The sequence below is a fragment of the Sinohyriopsis cumingii genome, chromosome 10 (assembly GCF_028554795.1).
Source record: "Sinohyriopsis cumingii isolate HCF-2022 chromosome 10, ASM2855479v2, whole genome shotgun sequence".
In the NCBI taxonomy this organism is placed as follows: domain Eukaryota; kingdom Metazoa; phylum Mollusca; class Bivalvia; order Unionida; family Unionidae; genus Sinohyriopsis; species Sinohyriopsis cumingii.
The window spans coordinates 76,525,224-76,543,556 of record NC_142970.1 but is presented as its reverse complement, the minus strand read 5'-3'; the positions used below and the strand labels follow the sequence as shown (position 1 = coordinate 76,543,556).

The window sequence follows — 18,333 nt, the reverse complement described above, 5'->3', positions numbered from 1 at the left end:
ACATCGTCTTCAGTGAATCCTGTTAATTCAGGCTCATCGTCACTATCATGGTGTGTAGATAATGTAAAAGCTGGACTAAGACCCTTTATCCAGCACTGTTCAATGAACCATGATGAGAAAGCATCCCAGGCTGTCCACTTGATCATTTCGTGATGATAGTTTTGCTTAAAAGCTGATATGATGCCTTGGTCCAGTGGCTGGATTTCTGATGTAGTGTTTTTCGAGAGATAAGAGACTTTAATTTTGCCATCACGACTGACAAGAGCTTTTTCCTCCTGCCTGAGTTTTTGTAAATGAGCCCAAATGGCTGGAATGAACGTTTTATGGAACCAGTCTTCAAATATGGAACTATTCATCCATGCATTCTTGCTGTTAGTGTATTCAACAGGAAGGGCTTTCATATTAACATGATGAAAACATCTGGAAAATTTCAATTTTCCAATCATCAGAGGTCTGACTTTGTGGCTACCAGACTTGACGCAAAAGAAGAGAGTCACTCAGTCCTTCCTCGTTTGTGACTATCAGCCTTGGTTGCGAGGGTGTGATTGGGTAACATTTTAAAGCATAAACCAGTCTCGTCACAGGTAAAAAGTTGATCAGCTGTGTAGCAACCTTCCTCCTGCAACTTTTTAAGCTCAAGTGGGTAGGAATTGGCAGCATCTTTATCAGCTGAGCGGATTTCCCCCGACACGAGAACTTGTCTGAGAGCGTGCCTTTTCTTGAATCTGTCCAGCCAGCCATTACTCGCCTTATATTTGGAATCCTCTCCATTGATACGGTGATCAAATTTCTCTGCTTGAGCTATCAGAATTGGGCCAGAAATGGGAACTCCTTCTGAGTGAGCCTGGACAAACCATTGGTACAGAGCTTGTTTCTTTTGTCAATAGCAAAATTAACCCTTTAACGCTGTAAACTAGTTTCCTCTTCTAGAATGTAGGGTAAACTACAGAGCTTTTCTTCTTCTGTCTTCCACCCTCGCAGAGTGGACTCGCTAACTCCTAGATCTCTGGCACGCTGAATTTGTTGTTTGCCCTTCTTTAGTTGATCCAGGGTGTACAATTTCACTTGGGCAGAGAACAACTTGTGTTTGTATTCTTGCTTTTTGATAATGGTAACATATTTTTTTTATAAAAAATAGGAAATTAATAACAAGTTCATAAGCAAACACCATACATATGTAAAACCCGAGAACTAAGTGCTGTCTGCCTGCATTGGTCACAAGTCACTTATAGTTTTTTTTATCTGAATGCATGTACAATTTCATACCGTTTCAATTTGCAGCTAATAAAGCGGACATTATTTACTGTTCAACTGATTGCGTCTAATAACAGTGCCAAGCCCAGAAAACACGTTGGTGGCTTTCGTTTTTTTATGTTTATTAAATTGTGAGAATCTTTTATCAACCACCGTATTGTCTGCTGCTTGATTATGTATGCAGTTAAAGAAGAAACACATGTCGGCTATTGTTTGAGCAACGATTGTATACAAAATTAATTGAAGACAATCACAAAGACTTACTGGCTTTACTCATGGATCATAATAAGCTACATTTCCCATAATGTTTGTTTTGGCATAACATTTCAAGAACCTGGTGAAATTGTTTAATTTTAGAAGCCAAGCCACGATAATATTATGTTCAAATTCATATGCAAACTCTTCCCCAAAATGATAATAAACGCTTTACACACTATTTATCATACTTTAAGAAAAGTATTTTTCTCGGTATGAGAAAAATACACGTATGTGTATTTAAAATTTCAGGAACCATGCCACGATTGTACTATATTTTCGAATTCATAAATGATCTCTTCCCAAATATGATAATAAATTTTTATACACTATTTCACATACTTTGAACCAAAAATATTTTTTCATGTGCGAATGAATATATGAAATTTCTGGAGCCATGCCACAACCGCATTATGTTCGAATCTGCGTTATCGCGGGGCGCATTATAGTAGGGTTACAGTGTATATCCCTGCAAAAGCATGGGGATAACACATGTAAATATATATGCACATGGAATATGATGGCTGCTATAAGTTTAGTATCATCTGCACATTAGGAGGATGAAAACCAGTTGTCATTAATAGTCATTTATAAGCCGGATCCAACTGCAATCTGTATAGACCTAGATCCGCTGTCACATAACACTCCAGAAGATCTTGGTCTATGCAATCTGTTAGAACTAATCAGTAATAACAACAACACAAACCTGATCTTCTGGAGCATTATGCAATGACAGATCATCATCTATGTTGACTGCAGCTGTACCCAACTTATAAACAAGAAAATATTTCTTGGTTCCTTCAGAGCTGATGTAATGACAGCAATAGAGTCTGACAGCATGACAAGCAAGTCAAAATATTAACTTCGCAGAGTTGATGTAATTACATGGCAATAAAGTCTGACAGCATGAAAAGCAAGTCAAACAATGAAGACAACATACCTGTGCAACAGACTCAAAGTGTTCATGACTTTTCTGTAGAGCCCTAGACCTCTGCAAACTTCTTCCAATAGATGTGTTTTTCTTCAAAAAGACATCTCCATGATTATCCAGCCAGTCTATAACCTGCAGATAAAATAAACATTATTATCGTAAGTTGATCTTGATTGCTAGATCATGTCAAATTGTTAACATCAGAAAATCTAGAGGATCCAGATTTTCTAACGCCGACTACATGATATTATCTACTACTCAGATCAAATTATTGTGATAATGATTTCTTTGTTATAAACCAATAGATTTTCATATAATTTAAAAGAAACAAAAAGAAATTAAACTTTTTAGATATGGTCTTCATCTTAAATCATAAACAAAATTACATTTTGATCTGCTGATATGTTTACAAAATATCGCTGTTTTATGAACCAACCACATGTTATGTAGTTTCAGTTTCGTTTTCCTACTTCTATGAAATGATATTAAAATCTTTAGTAAAAAATGTGTAAGTATGTAATAAAGATAATCATTATGGATAAGTGGACACTACTGTCCAATATACAATTAAACCTCTCTAGACCAGACTGTCAGTGGGGACAATGCATGTATGTAAGAAGGACATTTGACTTCAAACAATTATCCAAAAATTTAATTTTCTTACAGGCATGGGATCTTATTAGGATGTCTACTGTACTATGTCTAAATTAAACATCATGAAATAGTGACAGGCATGATAGTACTAATGATTAAAATAACACTGTTCCTTAAATTACAAACAAAAAATAGTTATTTTTATTCCACTTACCTGCTTGACATCCTGTTGGAAAAGTCGGAGTCCCAACCTCTGATGTAGTTTGACTTTCTTCGCATGCCATAATTGTTCTAGGTGTCTTTGATGAGCAAGCACCTGCCATGATGGGAATGTAGTTATCAAAAACATGAACAATACAGAAAACGTTTGATTCAATATTCAACTTTAAACCATCACTTGGTCCTGCAAATCCTACTACAATGTTCACATTATACTTAACTCTTAAACAACTTTATACAGGCATTTATAAACACATTTGCAATTTAGGACAGGTCAATCTCATCAGAAGGGAATAACAGGTATCTCATGTACATCAAATCAACAAACAGTGACTTTATTATGAGTATTCTTCAAAAGGTCTACACACCACAACTGTGGATAAGTCCCTTATGCATCCATATACTTGGCTGGCAAGCTATACTTTATGAATTGTCCTTAATTATAACTTAGAAACAACATGTCCTTTAATATTATGCACACTCATTTTCAAATATCACACATAATGAGCCAGGTTACTAAGTTACTTTAATAAGCAATATTCTAACGTTCATGCTTTTCCAGCAACTGCGAATATGATGTAAGTCTGTGTTGGAACATCTTATAACACACTACTGTTTGCTAATCATTGAAAATTCACGATGAAACATTATCTTCCATTAAACATTTTGTTCTGTTGCTATTGTTGCTGTTTTCTGTTTTAATTGGTTAATTGCACCAAACTCCTGAACTTACACAGGAATTTTAGTGCCCCAATTCTAAGATTTAATTGCATTTCAAATTTTAAACAATGTTGTCCCATGTATCATACATACATTAAGTGGGTTTTTGTAAAATTCAAATTAGATAAAGGTCCATAAAGCATTGTTCATGGCTCTTGTGCGAGTAGTGTATACCTCATGTACAACATCCAGTACATGCCCAGCAGCCTCAGAGTAGTCAGCCTTGGCAGTGAGAGAGTTACTACTACCAGATGTCACCGGTGTCTGTAAGGTGTCCAACAGGGCTTTTCCATCACCACAAACCTGGTTGGAAATAAGAGAAAATAACAGTATCAACACACAAAATATCATGACTGATGCACATTGGTTGTTTAGAAAGTAGCTTTTTTGTATTATTTACTTTTTTAAACAAATTGCTGTTAAAAAAAGAAGATAATTTTCACAATCATAAATTTTAAGAAAATTAATCAAGACAACTAAATATAATACTCCCTCACTATAATGCCCTTTATTACAGCATAGTACTTGTTGAATGGCAGATATCATCAAGGATACCATTACATCAAGTGGTGTGAAATTATATCTGTATGAACTTCATCATAAGGTGTTCTCGATATACTGCAACTGTAACTCCCATAAACAGTGTTATAATAAGGGAGTATTGTATATAATGTCCTTTATTAAAAAGCAACCTCACTATAAGGCAATATATGATATGGCTTCCATGGACAGTGTTATAATAAACAAGTACTAAAAGGTCTTTATTATACATAAGACTTACCATAAGACAGCATATGCAAGAGTGTTTTAATGAGTGCTGTATTTATAGTGTACTTCATTATAACACATTCTTGCTAAAATGCATTATACAGTACTACTCCCATGGATAGTGTTTTAATGAGGGAGAATGGTATGCATAATATACTTCATTATGAGAGCCACATAATACTGCAGAATACACCATGTATCAAATGGACAGTGTTATAATGAAGGAGTATCGTATTATAATATACTTCATTATAAGGCAGCCTAAGAATACTGCACTATACACTGCGATCCCACAGAAAGTATTTTATAACATGGGAGAGAAGTCTGAAGAAATCTTATTCACACAAATATGGCTATAAAATAAAAGTACTATATATGAATACATTGTGAAAATTGTAGGACACTAATACAATGAAAACATATACATGGAAAGTTGGAAATTTCCAGTATGCATTGTTAAAATTTTGTACAAGTCTGTGTTAATGCAAAACCCATTCCTAAATTTTACAAAACAAATTGTTTGTCAATTAAATTACAAAGATAATGTAATAGTTTCAAAATCAGACACTGGCTATTTAGGAAAGTGTTGTTTCCATTCACGTACAATTGCACATAAAATATGCATTAACAGCATTTAGCACACACAAAACATCAGCCCGGTAAATTCCAGTACGCATTGTTAAAATTTTGTACGAGTCTGTGTTAAAGCAAAACCCATTCCTAAATTTTACAAAACAAATTGTCTGTCAATTAAATTACAAAAATAATGTAATAGTTTCAAAATCAGACACTGGCTATTTATGAAAGTGTTGTTTCCATTCATGTACAAATGCACATGAAATATGCATTAACAGCATTTGGCACACACAAAACATCAGCCTGGTAAATTCCAGTATGCATTGTTAAAATTTTGTACGAGTCTGTGTTAAAGCAAAACCCATTCCTAAATTTTACAAAACAAATTGTTTCTCAATTAAATTACAAAGATAATGTAATAGTTTCAAAATCAGACACTGGCTAGTTATGAAAGTGTTGTTTCCATTCACATACCAATGCACATGAAATATGCATTAACAGCAGTTGGCACACACAAAACATCAGCCTGGTATGTGCAATTACATAAAGAAACTGAAGCCCAGTACATGTACTAAATCAGGTCCAAGTATGCAGATTGGTATCAGTGTGTTACTCAATTTTGTTGTTGTTGTTACTGTTGTTGTTTTAACACCATTTTTCAGCGTATGATAGGCTATACATGGTGGCCAGTGTAAGCTACTGGTATGCTTTCTCGCATACCCACATTAGTGGCAACTAAGACTCTAACCCACATAGACAGAGGTGAGATGGCAGTGATCTGTAAGCACCTTTGACCACTCAGGGCCCATTACTCAATTTGGAAATACAACATGTGGATAGCTGCCACCGTTAGATGTGAACACGGCACAAATTTGATGGAGGACCAAAAGATACATGTTGATATGAACATCTGTTCAGGATTAGTAATAAAGATTTTTCAAGCTGGCCACCGTGGCTGCAATACTGGATGTCCAATAAGTAACATTATCATTTAGGGGCAGACAATGGGCCATCATATAAACCCTCCTGGACAATGACCAGCAAGCAAGTAAAAACAAAATCTGCAGGGGCACAGTGATTTGTGTTGATATTCACCGCTCTTCCTGTAGCTGTGAAACTCTACAGACCATGTCACACATTGTAACCAACTGTCCACAAAGTTCCTAGGTGGACTGCAGGCTCTGCACCTTGCTAATGATGATGATGTTAAATGGCTGTGAATGCACTGCACACAATAAATAAATAAACTGAATTCACTTATTCATTAATGATAGAATAATCAGCATACATGTACACACAGAGATGGAATTCTTATATTTCTCTCAGATATGTTGTGCACGGGTATGACAAGATCACTGTCAACTCATTATTGTATCAGTCACTGACCCATCATATATGTTGTGGTAGTTCTATATCAAATACCATATTTAAAGGATTGTAGGTCGCTGTTTGGCTGACAGTAATTACAGCCAAAATAAATAAAGTCTTTCAATAATTGCCAACCCAATGACCCACATGTACAGTCTTTCAATAATTGCCAACCCAATGACCCACATGGCTCAACCACATCTTACTTATGCTATGAGAATAAGAGAAAAGCGGGACAATGTTGTGATTTGTTCACAGAGAGTTCTACAGTGCCAGATTACCCATTAAGCACCACTAAGCACGTGTTTAGGGCACCAGCCCAACAGGGGCACCAGAAGAAAAAATTCAATTAATTGTTGATAATAAAATTGATTGTATTATATAGGACCATTTTGATATACATGAACCAGTTTTGGAATGATGGCAACAATGATATTTTCTCACCTTTTAGGCTTTTAATACTGTTGTTTTGAGTTTCACATTTTGTAGGAAGGGGGGTACCATAATATTTTCACTGCACACGAATAATAAAAATCATAATAATAATAATAATAATAACAATAACAATAATAATAACTATAATAATAATAACAATAATAATAACAATAATAATAACAACAATAATAATAATAATAATGGCAATCCTCCCAGTGATCCAAGCAGCAATAACAAACTTGTGCTTGTGGATGAACGACAGACAACTCCCCATCACAAAAGTTCTTCTGGTCTATGACCAGTACAGCTAGAAATCCTCTTACACACCTCTGCATAACACTGGCTAATGGTTTCTATAAGGACTTGATGATGCTGTAATGCTTCTTCTAATTCTTCTATTAGAGTAGGTATCTGTGGATTCTCACACGCCTGTCTCCAGCCTATCACCTGGGCCAAGTACTGCAAAAATGACAAAGTAACGTTGTCCATTATTCATTACTACTGTTCCACAGACAAATATTATTTGTTCTTGACCTGAGGCACAAAATATCCTATTGGCTTCTTATACTTTCTTCTGAAGTATGTATTTATGCTGGTCTGTTTGTATGTGTACATGCATGTATGTATCTGTATCATTTAACAGCATATCAGAACAATCCAGGCTACACAGTGCAAATTGAAAGCTATAGTCTAGACAAGTATAGCTTAAAAAAAGATTTTAAAGAATGTCAGCACTTTTCTTTCCTTTACCATGTGGAAATTACTTGCTGCCTTTTTGTTGAACATCTGGAGTATAATTTGTACACATGAGAAATTACCTGCTCTGCTTTTTTGTGGAACTTTTGGAGTATAATTTTGTTCACATGAGAAATTAACTGCTCTGCTTTTTTTGTGGAACATTTTGGAGTATAATTTGTACACATGAGAAATTACCTGCTCTGCTTTTTTGTGGAACATGACTGACATGCTTAGTACTGTGCTTCTGTCATCCAAGGCAGCTGCAAGACTTTTCCATTCTCGCTCCAATCGGGAGGCCTGCATGCGTATCGTATTCTGTGCATAATGACCGGAATCACATAGCCTTTGGGCCATTCCTAATATTCTGGTTATATTGACATACACATTCTGGAATGAAATGTAACATGTAATAAAGGGGTCCAATACAAATTCTGTGTCTTGCAAATTAACAGAGCTATGATGTATTATTAACAAAATTTAACACATAATTTTCTCAACTTGCTGATGACAGTAACAATTATGCAACTACTGCCAGAAACTGAGATCTTCTATATTTTAGAAATTTACATTTTCTGTGAATTTTTTGGAAAATTGAACCTCACAGAATGGAGAAAAAAAATTATTGAAAAAAACTCTAAAATTGTGAAAATTAAACAGTACACAGTTCTTAAGTCAGAAATTCATAAAAATTTAACCAACTGCAAGTTTTTAAACATACGGCATTTTTCACATTCTGAAAAATCAAATTTCCCCAACATAGTTCTGAAGTACTCAAAACAACATAATATATCAGGGAAGTGCATGAGATGCACTAACATAATTATAGGAAAATCTTACCTTGCTTCTATTTCTATGAATCTTGCTAATTAGTAATTAATTATATAAATTTGATATAGGAATTATGATGGTAAACTTTACATCAAAAATATTTTAAAAAATAGATTATATTTCCAAAAATCAAATGTTGACAATACCTATACAAATCTAAGCACTATGAATACATATGGTGAGACAAGTTCTGGTAATATTACATTAAAAAGAAATCAATAAATAAACATAACTTGTATCATATTGAAAATCGCATTCTTTTTGTCAATCATCAACAAATGCCCTATATCACTCTGAATACATATAATCCTAATTATTAATACATGCAGTCTTTGCTTCTCTTTATCTTTTAACAGTGAATTAATTCAAAACTTCAAAAAATAAAAAATTAATTGCATTTTCCTCTGATGAACATTTTCGAGCCCAATGATTCTGTATTGTTTTAAGTGCTACTAAACAGAAGCTAACCATATGAAGGGAAATAACACCTTAGTAAATAATATCCTCTCTGGATAATAGTTATGTCCCTTAATATGTTTTGACTGGATTTTCATGGTCAAACATATCAAAGAACTAAATACATAACAGTGACTTGATACAAGAAAAACAAATTATTCTAAGTACCAGAGAGAAGACAGCATGTCTAAGGCTTTGTTGGTTGCTACATGCTAAAATAGTATTCACACTGTGTACTGTAATTTGTTTTCCTTAACTTTATGTAGGTCAGGCATGTGCAACCTATGGCCCAAGGGCCGCCTATGAACCTGGTTTTATCTGGTTACATTTACATCACACAGGTATATTTAAAACTCTCTATCTGGTATGTGCCCTGGAGGAAGGTGTATACTGTTTGTCACAGTTTTCATTTATACAAAATCACCATTCTGAAGGTGTGGTCCTTCATACAAAGCTAGAAATATAACTTGTGTTCACAAATTCTCAATCAAAGAGACTAAAAACTGACCTAATGACAAAACTTAACAGACGGACACAGATAATGCCTTATGTATATACCATATTCAATGTGGACCATAAAAACCAACTGATCTCATACACTCCCAAAAACTTGGACACAAGACTTAACACTGTTTACAAACGAGAAATGATGCCTTTGCTGACAGAAAAATGATACCCATATCTTGCTAAACGCTGATCCAGAGGAGACAATAATGCATGCATACCACAGCACTATTGGCAAATTGACCATGCTCTGATTCTAACTCTTTTGCCATCTGGTGTGATGTCCCAATCTCCGTGTAATTTACAAGAAATAGGTCACGATTGCTGCAGATCCATTCAAACATCTGGTAATAAAGAAAATAATCACAATCTGTTAAAACTACTCTTTTTCCAAAATCAACTCAATAAATTCTTAACACTTTGCTTGTGATACTTTTGAGAATGTCATGGATATATGTATGGCTAAAGATCCAAGCATGACCGGATTACATTTACTGTAATATGTCACAGCCAAGGTAACTGACATGCTGTAAGATATTAACAAAAAGCCCAAACATGCCTGATATTACTTACCTGGCTTATATAAATTCACAGTTGACCATCTCACTATGCAGGTTTACATAAAACTGTAAGAACAGAACCTATATAAACCACCTTACCAATTTCTCTTTGACAGACATTTGGAAAAATATATATAAGCGCTTACGATGCTTAATCCTACCTTGGTAGTTGTTGTTGTTGTTGTTGTAGGGTTTAACACCATTTTTCAGCACACAATAGGCTATACATGGCAGCCAGTATTAATGGTGGAGGAAGAACCCGGTAAAACCCCGGAAAGAACCACCGACCCACAAGAAGCTACTGGCAAGCTTTCTCACATACCCACATTAGCCGAATCCGAGACTCGAACCCATGCAGACAGAGGTGAGATGGCAGTGATCCATAATGGAGAGCACTTTAGACCACTCGGGGCCCCATATGCAATACAGAGCTGAAATTCTGCTTGATTTCCTGTTTTGTTTACGATGCTTTGAATTATGCCCTTTGAACTTTTTAACTGAATCTGATATCAAATGGTTTTGCACACATTAGTTGCAATTCATACAGATAATTTTGTTTTGCAGCAGGACACACATCTGTCTACCTCTCAGTCTTTCTCCCAAAATTTCATTATTGTATCATGCCCTGTAAATAACCATTTCTCTAGCTGATGAAATTAGTACATGGGCTTCATTTGCATAAATGTTCGATTGCTTGAAATATTGGTTCTTTTTAATAATACTGCTGAATTCTGAATATTCTCTTTTAATTTAATCTAAATTCTACATATTTTCCTTTTAATTAAATTTTAGTCATATCTGATACTTAATTGCAAGAAATTCTTATTGTACTAACATCAAAACACTAAAGTTTACCACCAATGTTTATAGCCCAGATAAAGAAAACTTCATTTAAGTATCATTTCAATCTTATAAGTAAGAAAAAAGGGGACTACAGACAATATAAAAAGCCTCATGCTGATCCATCATGATCCTAAGTGTGGATTACATTGTTTAAAACTGATCTGCTGTCCAGTCTTAGAATGGGCAATGAATCAGTAAGTGTAAAAATCAAAGGAGATTAATAATATCAGGTTTTGTATTTATTCATTTTCAAATAAAAAGAACATCTATCTTTGCTTACGATGTAGCGTTTAAAAAAATCATTCCAAAAGCATGACTGACATATCCTTAGTAAAGTGGGCCACATAATTACATCTAAATCGTTCCCTTTAATTATGAAATCTGACTGATTCATCAAATTGTGATTAGGATGTACACAACTGTATTCCTTCAGATCAATTACTTAATTTGCCCAGATGACAGGGTCCCATACATACTCATGTACAAGTCATGTCTGACTGCAAACAATATAGACCTTGATCTGTCACTGTATCACATACTGGCAAATCAGGGTCTATGTTGTTTGTTGTTCTGATTATTCCCAACACAACCCATATACCCAGATCTGCCTTCATATAATGTGACAGCAGATCTGGGTCTATGCAGTTTACAGCTGGATCCCACTAATAAGTGAGTACAAATGGTGTACCAAGATTCTATTGCAGGTTTAGAAATGGTCAATACTCTATAAAATATTACAAAAAAAGCATAAGAATAAAATAATTCAGCATAATATTATTTATGTATCTCAACAGAACAAATATACAATTTAACATAATTTGATTTGTGTAACACAACCGAATAAATATACAATTTCAAACAATTTAACATTATTTAAATTGTGTATCACAACAGAACAATTACACAATTTAGGATAATTTAGTAATGTTTGAGCATAATAACAAAACAATTATACAATTAAGATAATTTAGCATTATATAATATGTGTTTCACAACAGATCAATCGGAAATGGTTAAATGGACCAAAGAAAGAAAAGGGAAAAGAGAAGCCACTGTACCCATAGGATGAAAGAAAAAACTGAAAGGTTCTTTTATTACACTAAGATAAAGGCTCTCTCAGTTACTTAAACCATAATGGTCAAACATTTCTGAAGTACAATGTATATAAAATATATAGACTCTTTGAATCAATAACTTAAAGTTAAGAATGAATGAAATTATGATCAGAAATCATATATCGGGTTGGAAACTTAACTTCTTTTCTGATCGCTGCAACTGTTATTGCATCTGTGGCAAACAGACTTGGTGCAATTTTTTATACAGACCAGGAGATTGCTATTATGTTCTAATGATATATTGTGATATTATCCAAAAGCATTTTTGAATATCAAGACATCTAGTAAAAGAAAGCACAGAAATACTGTTTGAATTTATGAAATTGCAAAGGACTAAATACCTTCTCCACATCCTGCTCAAATATCTTAAGCTGCAAACACTGCTCTAGGCGAATTCTCTTCACTTGCCAAAGCTGACTTAGGTGCTGTTTAGTCGAGTGCAGATTCTCAAGTAACTGACGGATCTGTGGCACTGCACTCTGGAAATCGGCATTCCCTGATATTATCTGCCTCTTAGTAGAACCTGGAAAGATAAACGTGGGAGACAAATATTATGACTTTCATGAAACAAATTTAAAGCTACAAAGATAGCAAAGCAGTCATGATAAACCCAGTACAATCCAAATGGTACATGAAGCCATGGTGGCTCAGTGAAGGCACGTTATTCCAACTGCATCAGCTCTAAAAATAACCTGCTTGTGTAACTGTGCCTTAAAACACCAAACCAAATCAAATGAAATGGTGTTCATTAAAAGTGTCTGATTAAGCTTATCGGATAAATGAAGGAAAATGTTTCCACAGTGATTTTGCTTCATGATTCTCATGTGTCTAATAACATGGAACTCAACTGAGTACCATGGAAATCAAGTGCAGTAACTGAATGAGCACCACTGGACTCATAAGTGCAGTGAACCAATGACTATCATGGTGCTCGAAAGTGCAGAGAACAACAGAGGCAGCAGTAACAAGTGCAGTGAAAAAACAAATGGAGCTCATAAGTAAACGCAAGGAACAAGTGAGCACCTTTGAACTCACAAGTGCAGTGAACATACGAGTACAATGAACAAATGATTACCATGCAACTCGTAAGTGCAGTGATCAATTGGGAACATCAAACTCATAAGTGCAGTGAACAAATGAGCATCAAGGAACTCACAAGTGCAGTGAACATGCAAGTACAGTGAACAAATGATTACCATGCAACTCGTAAGTGCAGTGATCAACTGGGAACATCAAACTCATAAGTGCAGTGAACAACTGAGCAGCAAAGAACTCACAAGTGCAGTGAACATACAAGTACAGTGAACAGATTACCATGCAACTCGTAAGCACAGTGATCAACTGGGAAATAAAACTCACAAGTACAGTGAACAACAGAGATCATTTTCCATTAAAAACGAAAATATTATTAAGCATAATTTCTAACCCAAAATGTATATATTATTCTATTCATGTTTCATGTGAACATATACCAGGACATGCAGTATTCACAGCCGAGAAAATAAAGTAGTTTCAAAGTTTGTTTCCATGGTAAATGAATGACAAATCTAAACAAACCATAAATATTAACAAGAGACCCTTATTTCGTTATAAAATATAGTTTAAAATAGTAACAAGAGATCCCCTTTAATTAAGTTGGAAAATTTAATTATAAATACAAACAAGAGATCCTTTTTCTTTCAAGTCTGCCTTTGACATAGAGCTTAATCAAGGTTGTGGACAAATGGACATGGAGAGAGGTTCTAAACTGTCTGCCAAGTCAAGCTTTTACCAAGGTAGGCTAGACAAAAATTATCACAAAGTTGATAAAGCGAAGAGATTAAGAAAGTACCAGAACTTCTGGGCAAATGAACACAATTAGCTCAAATGCAACCCAGGAAAGACTGATATCATGCAATTTCTGCACTGAGTATTCAGAGAAATAGAAAAGTGTGCAGGGTAATTCATTCACTGATGGGTATAAAAACTTTCACAAATCATCCCTGTAATCACACAATGCAAGCTCCCAACACATAATGGCAGAAGGATACGTGACATCCAAACAGCAAGTTTGTACCGCTGTAGCAGAGCAAATTATGGCTCTTTAAACAACAGCAACTTGAAGAAGCTTTAATGTGAACATTCAACTTTTCATAAGCATTGTTGGTGAAATACAGTTGCTTTGTTAATGACAATGAATAATAAACAACGAATAAGAAACTGAACTGGCTTCTGTTTGATTTTAGCAGGATCACTGAAATATTGGCAGGACAAGTACAAAATTATGTTGATCTTGTGAGTTAGTGAGAGAAAAAAAACAGTTTTGAGCTGTGTAGTAATCTCCATGGCTACTTTCATCTGCTATAAATTATAGTTCTATCTGCTAAAATTGAGTTCATGTGTTGTCAAGGACTGTTGTTATTTCAACTGGTTGGAAGTAATTATTTGAAAAAACTAGAAGGATATTCCTATTAATCTGCTGAAATTAATTTTAAGACTGACATTTAAACAAAGGTTTCACAGTTACAAGGTCCTTTACCTCCTTGTTGGTCAAACACTTCCCCTGTAATTTTTGTCAGAATGTGATATCCCTCCATTGCCAACTGTTCTACTGGGGCCATTGTGACCCTTTTCTTCAGAAAGTTGTGCTCTTCAAGCTTTTTCTGGGCCCCTGTCAGGTCATCTGGGAGTTCAGGATCCGTGAGGATTTGACCAAGCTCATCCAACTTGTCCAGAAGGTCCAAGGCTTTCCAAATAAATTCCTCCAGCATCTGATAATACAATCAAGATATGAAATATTGTAAAAAGAAGTTCAAGAATTCATGCAACTCTGAACTTAACGAACAGCTTAGTGACAAAGACTAGATCAAGGTATGTTGGATTATATGGCTTTATATGAATCTGTGTTCTCAAAGTGATCAAGTACTGTCATTAAGAATATGCACAGAAACGTCTGCAAACTGAACAGACAGCAAAGCTTTTATCAATCAAACCAGCAAACATACAACATGGAATGTCATCTTTAAAAGATTAATATGTTGCCAAATTTTGGACTTAATGCTTAAAATTACATTGTTTCAAATAATCTGAATGCATTAAAAAATTTTTTATTCATTTTAGCCAACTGCAAAATACACAAATATGCTACTAATCAAGGCCTCTGTGTATAACAGCATGCATGAGTGGAAGACGTGTATAGCTGCACGCATGAGTGGAAGATGAGTATAGATGCACACTGTGGTGGAAAGACCTGTGTATACATGAACATAGGGATTGAAAAACCTGCGAGTAGAAGAAAACAGGGATGGAGAGACCAGTGTACAGATGAATACATGGGTGGAAAGACCTGTGTATAAGATGCATACATAGGTGGAAAGAACAAGTGAATCTTGTATACCTGTGATAGATCCACACAAGGGAAGAAGACCAAGTATATATTGTATACCTGTGTTGTTATTGTTGCTGTTGTAGGGTTAAACACCATTTATCAGCACAAGATAGGCTATACATAGTGGCCAGTATAATTGGTGGAGGAAGAACCCTGGAAAACCCATGAAAGAACCACCAATCCATGAGAAGCTATAGGCAACCTTTCTCATGTACCCACGTTAGCTGAGCCTGAGACTCAAACCCAGGCACACAGAGGTGAGATGGCAATTATCCAGAACAGTGAGCAGTTTAGACCACTTGGCCAATCGGGGCCCCTGTATACTTGTATAGATGCATATAGGAGTTGAAGGACCAACCGAATCTTGTATACCTGGGTAAAGATGTGGAAGACCAAATGAATCTTGTATACCTGTGTACAGATGCATACAGGTGTGGAAAACCAAAATGAATCTTGTATACCTGTGTACAGATGCATATAGGTGTGGATGACCAAATGAATATTGTACACCTGTGTACAGATGCATACAGGTGTGGAAGACCAACCGAATCTTATATACCTGTGTACAGATGTATACAGGTGTGAAAGATCAAATGAATCAAATAAAATTGTGTACAGATGCACACAGAAGAGGAAAGATCAAGTGAATTTTATATGCCTGTGTACAGATGCACACAGGGGTGGAAAGACCACATGAATTGTATATACCTGTGTATAAATGCACAATGGCATGGAAGACAAATTGTATATTATGTACCTTAGTATAGATGCACAATGGGGTGAAAACATCTTCGCTAGTGAAGGTTCTGCTGTGTTAATCCTATCTTCACCTTGGCAGATTGTACAGATATTTCAGAACTTTGTCCATGTGACATATCTTAGATTTCATGAGTTGTCTCCCTTAGTATGTAATGCCAAATAACCAACAGCATGCAACAGTGGTGCATTATATGTCTGCTGAAAATGGTGGAGGTAACTGATTTCAGAAAGATATTTTGTAACTTTAACATCAAAAGTATGACTATATACAAGAGATAACAGAGTTACATGTATATTTGATGGACAGGATATATCTGTACAAACACGGACTGGCAGTGGAAAATTGCTTATTCCCGAGTCCATTCTAGCAGTGTGCTCCACTGTCTTGGTCTTGTAGGAAAAGTGTTCAAATTTGAACAACTTGGCACCCAAAGCACCAAAATATCTGAACAATCTGCCAAGGTGACAGGGCTAGCACACTGGAACCTTGGCTAGCGAAGATGGGGCAAAAAGAACAACTGAATCTTGTATACCTACCTGTGAATAGATGCATACTGGGGAAAAAGACCAAGTGAATCTTATATACCTGTGTATAAATGCACACTGGAGCTGGAAAGAACAGCTGAATCTTTTATACCTGTGTATAGATGAGCACAGGGGAGGAATGACCAAGTGAATCATGTACACCATTGTACTGATGTACACACGGGTGGGAAGACCAAGTGAACCTTATTTACCTGTATATAGATGAAGACAGGTGGAAAGAAACAAGTGAATCTTGTATACCTGTGTATAGATGCACACAGGGGTGGAAAAAACCAAAGGAATTTTATATATCTGGTTAAAAACACACACAGGGTGGAAAGATCAAGTGAATTTTATATACCTGTGTATAGATGCACACAGAGGTAAAAGACAAAATTAATTTTAAATACCTGCCCTCCACTTCAAGAAGAAAGGGTAAAATTAATACCCTTAACATTTTTAATCTGAACCTAGAATCCATCTGAAAACATTAAAGAAGGGTATCCCTTTAATATTAATCACTAAATTGATTGAATGTGCAAGATTAACCATTACCCATGGTTTCTGAACTGTAAAAGTGGCAGAAAGACACCATATTTAAACCTAAATCTAGCCCAAATATGTATCTGCACAATATCAAAGTATGGCAAACTGCCTTCTACTGAAGTAAAAGTTTCAACAAAATAAAAGATACTCACAAGCCTCAGCTGAATCCATTGCTCATGTTCATACTCCAGGGTTCCATCAAACTCCCGCGTCAGCTGTGAGGGTTCAATAGCTTTTGACAAACTTTCAATTGAAAGCATCATGGTCTGAAAACAGCATTAATATTTTTGTCAATAAACAGTATTGAAGGACCTTACTAACAATAAAACTAACATTAATGCAAAACTCAACCAGATGGTAAAACACGGGTAACATTCCATACCAATTCAATATTCATGACAGACATAACTAGACATAATTAATATTTCCTTGGAAGAAAAAGAAAAAAGTTTATAACTGTGCTTTCAAAAATTCTCAATAAATTTTTTATTCTTTGAGGATAAAATTATATCATCCTGTCAAATATTTCCTAGCATTTTTATTCTGTTCTGTTCTTAAAATATGAATCATATCATACTACTGAGGTAATAATGCAGCCATCACATGGAGTCACACAGTAAATATGAATCATTTCATACTGCTGAGACAATAATGCAGCCATTACATGGAGTCACATAGTAAATATGAATCATATCATACTGCTGAGACAATAATGCAGCCATTACATGGAGTCACACAGTAAATATGAATCATATCATACTACTGAGACAATAATGCATCCATTACATGGAGTCACACAGTAAATATGAATCATATACTGCTGAGATAATAATGCAGCCATTACATGGAGTCACACAGTAAATATGAATCATATACTGCTGAGATAATAATGCAGCCATTACATGGAGTCACACAGTAAATATGAATCATATACTGCTGAGATAATAATGCAGCCATTACATGGAGTCACAC

General features: G+C 35.2%; 1 protein-coding gene across 2 annotated transcripts in view; it reads right to left on the bottom strand.

Moving 5' to 3' along the window:
- The window catches only part of LOC149790418 (kalirin-like), a 536,347-nt gene that overhangs the window by 446,491 nt on the left and 71,523 nt on the right, over positions 1–18,333 (bottom strand). For both annotated transcript variants that reach the window (XM_089972467.1, XM_089972468.1), the window contains exons 6-14: positions 17,514–17,627; positions 14,683–14,914; positions 12,506–12,687; positions 9,868–9,990; positions 8,054–8,245; positions 7,448–7,579; positions 4,148–4,276; positions 3,249–3,350; positions 2,450–2,572 (exon numbers count right to left, since the gene is read on the bottom strand). In XM_089972467.1, coding sequence (XP_089828593.1) covers positions 2,450–2,572; positions 3,249–3,350; positions 4,148–4,276; positions 7,448–7,579; positions 8,054–8,245; positions 9,868–9,990; positions 12,506–12,687; positions 14,683–14,914; positions 17,514–17,627 — 1,329 coding nt within the window. The remainder of the gene's footprint in view (positions 1–2,449; positions 2,573–3,248; positions 3,351–4,147; positions 4,277–7,447; positions 7,580–8,053; positions 8,246–9,867; positions 9,991–12,505; positions 12,688–14,682; positions 14,915–17,513; positions 17,628–18,333) is intronic.